The following is a 12,407-nucleotide window of genomic DNA, read 5'->3' as shown; positions in this document are numbered from 1 at the left end:
CTGACAGATGGGCGGTGACTTCACATGAAGTGCATTGTCTGGGAACTGAACCCAGTTCTCCCACGTGGAAGGGGAGAATTCTACCACTGAATCACCACTGCCCCCAGTGCTAACCTATTATTGAGCTGTTGTCATTTTCTTCGGCCTCAGGAGACAGTGAGAACGGTTCTACAGCCAACTTCTTTTAAATATAATTTAAAAATACAAGTAATCAAATATTTGGAGAATTCTTAGGGCATCTCTCAGGATCCGAACTGACTTTAACTGCCACAACTTTATGAAGTTGGCCTTATTTCTTAAATACTTGGAAGTAGTAGGCCTGACAGTTTTTGTTGGTTTGCAAATTAGGTTTTAAATAATATACCCCAAAGCCACTTTGTGTTTGGATACACACAAATAGTCCAAGATTGTGTCATTCATTATTATGAATGGGGGAAGAGCAGACTGGATTTTCCAAGGAGCCCATTTAAGTATTGTTTTTAACTTCAAGTGAGTTCCCTTGAGATATGCAGGCTTTGCAGAGTTTTGTTCGCCACCAAGTTTTTCTCAAGTCCCACATATGTCGTCAGGTTAAGCAATGGACTGATCTTAAATTCAGAAGACTGGATTTTCTTCCATTGAGGGAATCTATTAACGATAAGCGTTGAGTGTAGAAGAAACAGGCTTTTTTGAATCAGACAAACTTACATTCAGAAATCCCAATTTTAGAGTTTATTGTTTACAGCAGGCAGGTTTTAACCCCTCTGAGACTCAGTTACTTCATCTGTGAAATATGGACTATGCCACTTACCACATATTATTTCAAGAGGATTCATATAAAATAATATCCATATGAGACACGGTATCTGCTATGCTATAGTGCATTTCGGTGGTAAATATCACTATTCTTTCTGTTTCATAGTCCTAAACCATCCAAAGTCAGTTAGCCTTTACAGTGGGGGTAATGTTTTTCTTTCCCTTATAGGAAAAGCAAAACATGTTTGAAAGATTTGTCTACGTTAACAATCTGATAAATAAACTCTTGATAAGATGCTTATCAAGAAGCAATTAGGGATATTGCTCCTAGAACATTTGAAGACAGAATTTTCATTTCTAATTATTTTTGAGTTTACCAGTGATTGTCTATATATTGGATTATCATAATCATGCCATATTACAAGAGGCTGTCCATTATACACATTTTCTAAACGAGGAAACTAAGAAGATCGGTCTTTTGCTAAATTACACAGCTGACAGAAGTAGAGTGGGGACTAGGACCCTGACCTCATTCTTTGTTCCAGTGCTTTTTTCCAGAACATCATGTGGACAGGAGGTTAGGTGTGGCTGTCATCACTGCCTTTATCTTCACAATGATCACTTCCAGTTTTTTTTTTTCTCAGAAAAAGGCCATTTTACATGCATACACTAAATATTACATTAAACAGGGTTTAATGGCTTCATCCTTCCTTTTAAATAAAGATCATCTGCTTGTAGAACAAGGTAAGGAGAGAAAAATCAGAAAAGTAAAGTAGTCGGTACCAGTGATATATGTGCCCAGAGCCTCAGAATCTGGAAATTGCAACAGAATTGGTGTAAATCTGAACAGAATGAAAATCTTAAAATCAATGTGCACTACCTGATTGTTTTCACTTTGCTGGACATAAAGCTGCACGTGTACCTTGCAAATGCATTCTTTAAAAATCCTCATTTTCAAAGCATGTTATTTCTGCAGGATGTCTTTACATATGAAGTGTCTTGTTCCTTTAAGATAGCAGCTTTTCCAAAATTCAGTTTCTGTATATTTCAGGGATGTATTGGGTGTAAGCTTCACCTAAAGTTTACGTTTCATATGAATTTAGAATTTTTTTTTTAAATTTGTCTGGCACCTAGTCAGACTTCAACTAAAGAAGTCTCACCACATGTTTTATCTATTTCTTCGTTCCTTGGGAGGAGGGAAGTATTTTAAAGTAAGTCCTTGACGTCATGACTTCTCATACATAATTATTTCATGTGTATCTCTGAGAAAATGAAGATTTTAAGACATAAAATGGCAATTACCATACTTTTAACATTAGCGCTATTTTTTTTTATTGCAGTAAGTTTGCCATTTCAACATTTTTCACATATACAATTTTCACAGGTACAACATTTTTCACATGTACAATTCAGTCACTTCAATTGTGTTGAAGAACGAACAATCTTTCTTGGAGCAAGCACAGCCAGAATGCTCCTTAGAAGCGAGGATGGCAAGACTTTGTCTCACTTAGTATGGTCATATTATCAGGAGGGGCCAATGCCTGGAGAAGGACATCATTGCTTAGTAATGTAGAGGGTCAGCAAAAAAGAGGAAGACCCTCAATGAGATGGATTGGCACAGTGGCTACAACAATGGGCTCAAACACAGCAACAATTGTGAGGATGGCATAGGACTGGGCAATATTTTGTTCTGTTATACATAAGGTCGCTATGAGTCAGAGTGGACCTGATGGCACCTAAGAACGACAGCAATTATGTTCATCATGTTAGGCAACTATTACCACTATCCATTTCCAAATTATTCCATCACCCTCAATAGAAGCTCAGTTCTCCCAGCACTATGTTTAATCCCAGATTCTTCTTAATTTCCTATCTGTGTTTATATTTTGAAAAAATTGGATGTGTCTTATGCATCTCTCCTCTATCACAGTGCCCAGCACAATATCTGGGACAATAAATATTTCCAAAATGCAATTTAACACAGAGCATTTTGTTTAATTCTTCTGGCAGCCCTGTGAAGGAAGGCAAGTATAGCTATCTCCATTGTGCTGGTGTGGAATCGAGATTCACAACAGTACCAGAAAGTTCCATTAAGCTACCAGCAGCCAATCCTGCCCAGTATTCCCTATCCTCAGGATCAGCAGTTTTTCTGTCTGCAGTTTAGATTACTTTGGCCCCAAATCTGAGAATTCGAAGGGCAATCTGGCCAAGCATTTAGTTAGTTATACAACAGATAAAATGAGGCAAACACACTAAGATGTTACTAACCCTTACCCTTCACTACTGTTCATCAGAGCTCAAGGATAGAAGCCGTGGCCAGCCATGGTCATTTTCTGCTTGGAATACTTATATATCTTAGATTATAGGTATGGTCTTCTCAGGCTGTGCCTCAGAGTTTCCAAAGCTTCTTTCTTCAAAACTGTGTAACTTTAGCCAAACAGATTCCAATAAGAATGTGTGTCCCTGAATCAGTTCTGTTGGACCCAGGCTATCAAGAGATTGCTTAGTTTTGGACAGAAGACTTTTTGCCCTGGTTTTCTTCAAATGTGCTTCCGCTGATTAGAGATGATGAGATTTCCACCCACCTCCTTTGAGGCTAGATTGCCAGTTTTGAGGAATGAAATATAGAAAGTGTTTCTTTGTGTTCATCAAAATAACTGAGCCCACGCAGAAAACAAAAATAGAGTGTTAGATGTAATTTCCATGAATTTTGTTCATTTCATTGATACAGAATTGTTTGGCATTGCATCTGCAGGAATTCTTTTGCAGAGGATGGGAACACTGGAAAACCGCAAGTGCCATTTGATGCAATCGAAAATAAAAAAGGTAAAAGGATACAGTCCCACTTAATTTCAACATGAAAATAAATATTGCCTGGCCAAAATCATATTAAAAAAAGTAGCTTCATTAACAATACAAAACTAAAATTAAACAAGGAAATACTATTTTTCTTCAAATTTGAAAAAAAATTTTCTTCTTGAGGATAGTAAGTTTGGAGGGAATATAGGAGAAGAAGTATTCTCATGCTTGTGGTGGATGTATAAATTAGAACAACCTTTGTTAAGGGTCATCTAACAAGACATAAGAAAAGCATTAAAAAATAAACTTAGAGACTAGAAATTTTACTTTTAGATATAATATTAAGGAAATAATTAAGAATATATACAAAGATTTGATTATATAGCTTGTTAATAAATGAGAGAAAATAGAAACCACCTGTCCTGCAATAATAGTGAACTGGATAAATAAATTAAGTTCTAGTCATCTAATAAGATACAGTATGAAGCCATTATAATATTTTAGGATATTTATGACATGGAAGATGCTTATGATATATTGTTAAATGAAAATTTGACTATAAGCAACATAAACCTATAATAATTAACGGAAAGTAATAATGATTTTGATTTTATCTTTTTGGCTTTTTTTTCTCCTTGTAAAGAACATCTGAGATTTTTGTAATAAGAAAAAAGTATATAATTTTAAGAAAATCAAGGAAAATAAGCACCTACTCTTGCATCTACAATTTTAAAAAATGATAAGTTTTCCCATTATAAATCAGGGTTTGATACAATATAGTAGTTCTCAAAGTGTGGCTTGCAGGCCAGTAGCATCAGCATTGCATAGGAAATTATTGAAAATTCAGATTTGCTGTATCAGAATTTCTATGGATGCGGCCTAGGAATCTATATTTTAACAAGCCTTTCAGAAGATCTGAGTGATGCTGAAGTTTGAGAATCAAACTCAATTTGACTCAATTGACTCAATAGAATGAATCAGCAGGCCCAGTGAAAAACTAATGATAAACTGGTGTTCAGACTGCCCATCCCTCTCCATCCATTTTTGTCTTTATATGAGTTATTTAAGTATACTAGGAGTTTTTATTCATTCATTTGTTCCATAAATATTTATTAAGGAGATTTTTAGGTAGATGTTTGGTTGAATTCTGAATCTTAAATATTAGTGGAATCAACTGGATGAAATTTCTATAATTCTAGTAATCTGGGAAATTAACAGGATCATAGAACTAGAAGGAACCCTGATATATCATTGGATCCAAATCCCTACCTTCAGGCAGTGGATAGGATTAAACCATTCATTTCCTGCCTCAATATTTTCCTATTTGATATAATCGTTTTCTAGGTTTTGAATCAAATAACTTCTTTGGTTTTATCTTAGCTTTTGGTTTTACTTAGAAATGCTTCCTGATGCAGTAAAAACTAAATAGCAAGATACATGTTTTATTAAACTATTCTGTTTGAGATTATGAGGTATTTATTCTTTTTTATTTTGATTGTGTTTATTTTAAATTTATTTTTCTTTTTGTTTTTTAGCTGCAGTACCGCAAATTATGAATGAAACCAAAGAAATACATTGCAGCAATGGTGAGTTAAGATTGAAGAGTTTCCGCAGCCTAATCAATAGTTAAGCACTGCCCAGCTTTGAATAAATTGTCATTTTATCATGTTTGAGCATCTTCGGGCTGCTAGTTTATTTTGAGTAAATTTTCAGAAGTTATGAGATTTCTGAGTGAGACATTACCTGTCACTTTTGCATAAGGAGAACATTTTAATTTTCTATTTTTGAACATGATTTTTTTTTTTTAAGGCCAGTAACTTCCAAGCTCAATTTAAAGGGCTCAAGGAGTTCTATAGCATTGCCTTGGAGGCCCCTCAAATGGAAGAGCTTGGCTAATCTGCTGTATGCATTCATCTTTAGAAGTCTCAGCACCCTGCAGTGATTTCTTTCCTGACAGACATCTGCTATAATGGATAGTACTTGAGTAAAATTTTCTTTATAATAGTCAAGCGTTTTGAAGTTGATTTTAAATTGATTTTCTTAAAATTCATGTATAATTGGTACTTTTTTGTTATTTTTTTAAAATTGTGCTTTAAGTGAAAGTTTACAATTCAAGTTAGTTTCTCATACAAAAATTTATACACACATTGTTATGTGACCTTAGTTGCTCTCCCTATACTGTGACAGCACACTCTTCCTTTCCACCCTGGATTTCCCGTGTCCATTTAACCAGCTGCTGACCCTCTCTGCTTCTCATCTCGCCTCCGGACAGGAGCTGCCCATTCAGTCTCATGTATCTACTTGAGCTAAGAAGCATATTCTTCACGAGTATCATTTTATGTCTGATAGCCCAGTCTAATCTTTGTCTGAAGAGTTGGCCTTGGGAATGGTTTTAGTTTTGGGCTAACCGAGAGTTCGGGGGCCATGTCTTTTGCGGTCCCTCCAGTCTCAGTCAAACCATTAAGTCTGGTCTTTTCAGTAGAATTTGAGTTCTGCACCCTACTATTCTCCTGCTCTGTCAGGGACTTTCTGTTGTGTTCCCTGTCAGGGCAGTCATTGGTGGTAGCCGGGCACTAGCTAGTTCTTCTGGTCTCAGGCTGATGAAGTCTCTGGTTTATGTGGCCCTTTCTGTCTCTTGGGCTAATATTTTCCTTGTGTCTTTGGTGTTCTTTATTTGCCTTTGCTTCAGGTGGGTTGAGACCAATTGATGCATCTTAGATGGCCGCTCACTAGCTTTTAAGACCTCAGACGCCACTCACCAAAGTGGGATGCAGAACATTTTCTTAATAAACTTCATTATGCCAATTGACCTAGATGTCCCCTGAAACCATGGTCCTCAGACCCCTGCCCCTGCTACTCTGTCCCTTGAAGTGTTTGGTTGTTATAATCGATACATTTAATAATATTATATTAAACCTTACATTTATAAATAATATTTGTAGCTCTGTGTGGTCAGTATTATCACACTGTTCTTGTAAATCCAGCATTCTAGAGAGTCTAACTGACTTCAAGGTCACAGAGCTATTAAACTGGCTGAGCTGGATCATGAAGCTGGATCTTCAGATTCTATGTCCAAAACTCCTAAATTTTCTTAATAACCTGTACTATATGGTACAAAATTAAAAGTTATACTCAGCAGGTTTATTTTTTATAATAGTCCTTATATATATATATAAAATTTACATACATATTTATTTTTATATATACATATAGTTTAAGGAGCCTTGGTGGCACAATGGTTAGGCGTTCACCTGCTAAGCAAAAGGTTGGTGGTTCGAACCCATCTGGTGGTTCTGTAGGAAAGACCTGGTGATCTGCTTCTGTTAAGATTACAGTCAAGAAAACCCTATGGGTGGGCGCAGTTCTACATGAGTTAAAAAGTAACTCAACGGCACCTAATAACAACAGTATATAGTTTGCCAAAGCATACACTTAGAAAATTGTCTTTCCCAAATTAAAAAAAAAAAAAAATCTATTCTGTTAAAACGTTAAGGCTGAAAAGAATTTATGGTCTTAGGTATTATTTATTATAATAAAAGTCTTCTGATTTAACAAAATCTAATTTGTCATCTAGAATTTGATTTAACTAATTCATTATGTTTAATACTATCATCAAAATCACTTTAGACTAAGAGGCTATACAATAAATATGGCTGAATAAAATCAACAAATATATGAAATTAAAGAAAAATAGTATTTTAAATACAGTATTGCTAGTTGGGAAAAGTAACACATATTCTTTACACATAGTCCTCCCTGCACTGCCTCTCCCACCCCAAGCCCCTACCAGTACCATTTGCTAACAAGCTGATTCCAACTCATGGAGACCCTATGTGTGCTGGAGTAGAACTGTGCTCCATAAAGTTTTCAGTGGCTAATCTTTCAGAAGTAGATCCCAGGCCTTTTTTACGAGGTGCTTCTGGGTGGACTCAAACCTCTAATCTTTCGGTTAGCAGCTGAACACATTAACTATTTGTACCACCCAGGGACTCCTCCAAAACTCTTACCCCTAAAAGAATACAAGCTACTCAATTCTCCTGGGATGTTGGCACCTGGAGTGCAGTCAGAAAAGAACAAGAAAGAAAACCCTGAGCAGCATTAGGATGAACACTTGTTTAGAGTCCACTATGTTCCAGGCTCTGGGTTAGATGCAGCATCAGACAAACCAGTTCATCTCCTTGGGCTTCCATTTCCTCATTTGTAAAATATGAAGATTGTACTGGATGATCTCATTTTTTTCAGGCCTCAGGTAACATGGTAAAGAGGATGTGAACATGTTCGATAATCTCTTTAACTTTGTTCGTGTTTTTAAGTTGATGAAAGCTAGTCCTACCCAGATCTTCATAATTCATCTTTCTACTTTTATAGTATTAAATAAAATTTAAAAAATAACCCTATGTGATGATGCCTTAGAACAGGTGTTTAATATGAGTTATGATTATCCCTCAAGAGGGCAATAAAATTCTGTGGTTAAAAGAGATCTATTCAAAGGAGCCAAACTTCAAACAACTTTTCCATATATACTTGCCAAATAGGTTAAGCAGCTTGCTACCACCATACCTCACACCGGGTTCTCCATAGAGCTAAGGTAAACTGGCCTGAGGCAAGTTGGGACCGGGTTGGGAAGGATGCCAAGGAAACACCAGGTGTTTGTGGGTGGCAGCAGGGATGATTCAGTTGAAGATGATGTCAGAACTCTGTCAGCTTTCAAGCAAGGGTCTGGGACACAGCCCTCATGCCAGAAGTGACAAGTTTCTGCTGAAACCAGAAGTAAGCGCTTGCTAAAATTGTGCTCAGTGAAATGATTGCACATTTTATCTCATGAAGAGCTGAGTTGTAAATAGGCAAGTCCCATTGAAAACCATCACCACTGAGTGAAAGGATCAAATGCAGAGAAATGAACTCTTAAGGAATGTTTATAAAAATATATCCTAGTAAGTTTAAGTACATCTTCTATGTTTACTGTGTTGAAAAAAACAATCTGTTACTTTGTTATTCTTTTAGCTGGTTCTGAGCAGAAAATACAGTGCAAGTATATGCATTCCCTTTCTGACTAGGAAATGGTCATTTCCAAAGTACATTCCATAGCTCTGAACTCCAGCTTGTTTAAAGTGTTACATTGGATTCACAGTCTCCATTTGAATCATATCTCATGACTAATATCCTGTTTTTACTGTACTTAGTGTCTTGAACATAGAAGATGTTGGAAAGAATCTTTGATAAAAAAAAAGAATGCATTATTACTGAGTGGTTGAATATGAATTAAAAGCTATGGCCCTTTTCAGGATGAATTTGAATAACACAAACATCGACTCATTCTTTGATTTTTTTTTAACTCCTTCATTATAAAAAGAATTCAGTAGGTGGTAAGTTCAGCAAAGTTATAGATGCAGCATACTTACAAATCAACCAGATTAAATCTTTGATTGACCGTTAGGTCAATTAGCAAGTAAAATCAGTCAAGCTGGTAGTTTGCCAAATTCACTGAGTTATTCAACCAAATTGTCTAGTTTATTTTTTCACTAAGACTTTTCCCTAAAATGGAACTGCAATATATCTGTTATGTTTTTGGTCTTAATTTATACCTGAATAGTCTTTTCTTCCATAGGCGAGAAAACCACAGAGTGGTTCAGAAATACATGGTTTAAAAAAAAAAATATTTGCAGTGAATGATGAGAGTTATACTGAGACAAAGTCCTGATAACTAGAATAAAACTTTCACATGGTTGGCAGTATCCATTGCTGTGGATCTGGTGACACATCCCCATGTCCATCAAACAAATATAAAAATTTTGGTCTTGTTGAGGCACAGAGTCTAGGATGTAATGAGAGATAAGACTAGAGAGGAAGATGAAGAAAGGGTCAGAAAACGCCTTGTCTGCATATTAGAGTTTGGAATTGATAAGAAACTGTTAAAGAATTGTAGGCAGATTGTTAGATTTGATTTTAGAAAAATCATTGTGACAGCTGTATAAAAGGAGAGGAAGAAACAACAGTTAGTAGTATATTTCACCTTCTACTCTTGAACGTAGAGTAGCTACAGCCAGCAAATGGATGAAGTAAAAGAGCTGAACAGAAGATTCCAAAGGGCAGCACAAAAAGGCAAAGTAAAGTGTTATAATGAAATGGGCAAAGAACTGGAGTTAGAAAACCAAAAGGGAAGAACATGCTTGGCATTTCTCAAGCTGAAAGAACTGGAGAAAAAATTCAAGCCTCAAGTTGCAATATTGAAGGATTCTACAGGAAAAATATTGAATGACATAGGAAGCATCAAATGAAGATGGAAGGAATACACAGTCAATGTACCAAAAAGAATTGGTCAACGTTCAACCATTTCAGGAGATAATATATTATCAAGAAACAATAGTACTGAAGGAAGAAGGCCAACCTGCACTGAAGGCATTGGTGAAAAACAAGGCTTCAGGAATTGATGGAATACTAATCGAGACATTTCAACAAACGGATGCAGTGTTGGAGGTGCTCACTCGTTTATGCCAAGAAATTTGGAAGACAGCTACCTGGCCAACTGACTGGAAGAAATTCATATTCCAGTCCATTCCAAAGAAAGGTAATCCAACAGAATGCAGAAATTATCTAACAATATCATTAATATCACACACAAGTAAAATTTTGCTGAAGATCATTCAAAAGCGGTTGCAGCAGTACATAGACAGGAAACTGTTAGAAATTCAGGCTGGATTCAGAAGAGGACTGGAATGAGGGATAACACTGCTGATGTCAGATGGATTTTGGCTGAAAGCAGAGCTACCAGAAAGATGTTTAACCAAAACCCAAACCTGTTGCCATTGAGTTGATTCCAACTCAGCAACGCTATAGACAGAGTAGAGCTGCCCCATAGGGTTTCCAAGGAGCAGCTGGTGGATTTCAACTGCCAACCTGTTGGTTAGCAGCCAAGTTCTTAACCACTGTGCCACCAGAGCTTGTGTTTTATTGATTATGTAAAGGCATGAGACTGTGTGGATCATAACAAATTATGGATAATATTGGAAAGAATAGGAATTCCATAACACTTTTCTCATGAGGGACCTGTACATAGACCAAGAGGCAGTTCTTCGAACAGAACAAGGGGATACTGCATGGTTTAAAGTTAGGAAATGTGTGTCAGGGTTGTATCCTTTCACCAGACTTATTCAGTCTGCATGCTGAGCAAATAATTCAAGAAGCTGGGCTATATGAAGAAGAATGAATCCAGGCGTCAGGATTGGAGGAAGACTTCATTAACAACGTGCGATATGCAGACAACACAACCTTGTTTGCTGAAAGTGAAGAGGACTTGAAGCACTTACTGATGAAGATCAAAGACCACAGCCTTCAGTATGGATTACACCTCAACATAAAGAAAACAACAATCCTCACAACTGGACCAATAAGCAACATCATGATAAAAGGAGAAAAGATTGAAGTTGTCAAGGATTTCATTTTACTTGGATCCACAATCAACACCCACGGAAGCAGCAGTCAAGAAATCAAAAGTCGCATTGCATTGAACAAATCTGCTGCAAAAGACCTCTTTAACGTGTTAAATAGCAAAGATGTCACTTTGAGGATTAAGGTGCGCCTGACTCAAGACACAGTATTTTCAATTGCCTCATATGCATGCAAAAACAGGACAATGAATAAGGAAGACCGAAGAAGAATTTATGCCTTTGAATTATGATACAGGAAAAGAATATTGATTATACCATGGACTGCCAGACGAATGAACAAATCTGTTTAGGAAGACGTACAGCCAAAATGGTCAAAGGGAAAAAAAAAATAAAAACAAACCTAATCATGTATGATTTTTAAATGTTTATCCACTTCACAGTTGTAATTTCTTTGTCATTGTTTCTGTTTGTTTTTTTGACAGATAAACACACACTATGTCATATCAAGCAGATCTTCACACATCCACGTTTGGAACTAAATCCTGAGTTTCACCCGAAGATCAAAGATTATTACTCTGAAGTCCCATTTGATGTGGTGACAGTGACTATTGGAGCTGAGACTTCTAAGTGTCAGTGCAAGGTGCACCTCTGTGAGCGGGCAGGGCCAAGGTATGGGGACGCTGATGGGGCTGAATTGAGTCATCATAGTGGGAAGCAGACATTTGATACACCTTTTGGAAGTGGTTCAGAAAAGCTGAGCCATGAGATTGGTTGGAGAGATTGCCAGGGTCTGAAATCCTTCCCTTTTCAGGTGTCATGTGGTTAAAAAGAGCACATCAGTTCTCTACTGATCTGCTAGCAATCTTTGTAACTAATCTTTGTAACAACTTTCTAATAAGAGAGGATCTTGTTACATACCATATTAAAACAAAATAAAATAACAATAACGAAAACAAAACAGTTGCCATGAAGTGGAGAACGCTTTACATAAAAATTTTATCATTATTTTCAAGTTAGGCTGGAAGTATTTCCACATCCTTCTAGCCCAACCCAACCCCTCAAGTTTTCAAGTAGTCAGGGGTTGATTGCTTCCTACACATATTGGCAACAATTTGTAGACACAGTAACACTGACTTTCCCAGTCTCACTGGGATTTTGTTGTTGTTGGCTATTTTGGGAGTCACCAACTCTTTTGTCTGTCCCATGAACAGAAGATAGAACCTTGTCACTTGTCATCTAAGTGGCAAGGAAGATACTCATGTTCCTTATTACAGGCAAAGAAATGTACTTAGTATCCATGGGAGCCAGGAGAGTCTAGTAAAAAGAGAGGAGGATTCAAGTCAGACCAACCTGAATCCCAACCGTGTCTCTACCATGGGACTTTGGGCAGTCTGTTTTCCAGTTCTATGCCATGGTCTCTTTATATTTTAAATAGGGACAATCATAGTTTTTGTATCGAGTGGTCGTAAGTATTAAATGAAATAA

General features: G+C 36.7%; 1 protein-coding gene across 3 annotated transcripts in view; it reads left to right on the top strand.

Moving 5' to 3' along the window:
- LOC101342035 (cadherin-like and PC-esterase domain-containing protein 1) overlaps positions 1–12,407 on the top strand; it is a 211,100-nt gene that overhangs the window by 174,304 nt on the left and 24,389 nt on the right. For all 3 annotated transcript variants that reach the window (XM_023740911.1, XM_023740910.1, XM_023740912.1), the window contains 3 exons: positions 3,491–3,561; positions 5,070–5,120; positions 11,405–11,591. In XM_023740911.1, the coding sequence (XP_023596679.1) occupies positions 3,491–3,561; positions 5,070–5,120; positions 11,405–11,591 (309 nt within the window). The remainder of the gene's footprint in view (positions 1–3,490; positions 3,562–5,069; positions 5,121–11,404; positions 11,592–12,407) is intronic.

The sequence above is a fragment of the Trichechus manatus genome, unplaced genomic scaffold, assembly GCF_000243295.1.
Source record: "Trichechus manatus latirostris isolate Lorelei unplaced genomic scaffold, TriManLat1.0 scaffold00167, whole genome shotgun sequence".
In the NCBI taxonomy this organism is placed as follows: Eukaryota; Metazoa; Chordata; class Mammalia; order Sirenia; family Trichechidae; genus Trichechus; species Trichechus manatus.
This window is presented reverse-complemented; position numbering and strand designations above follow the sequence as displayed.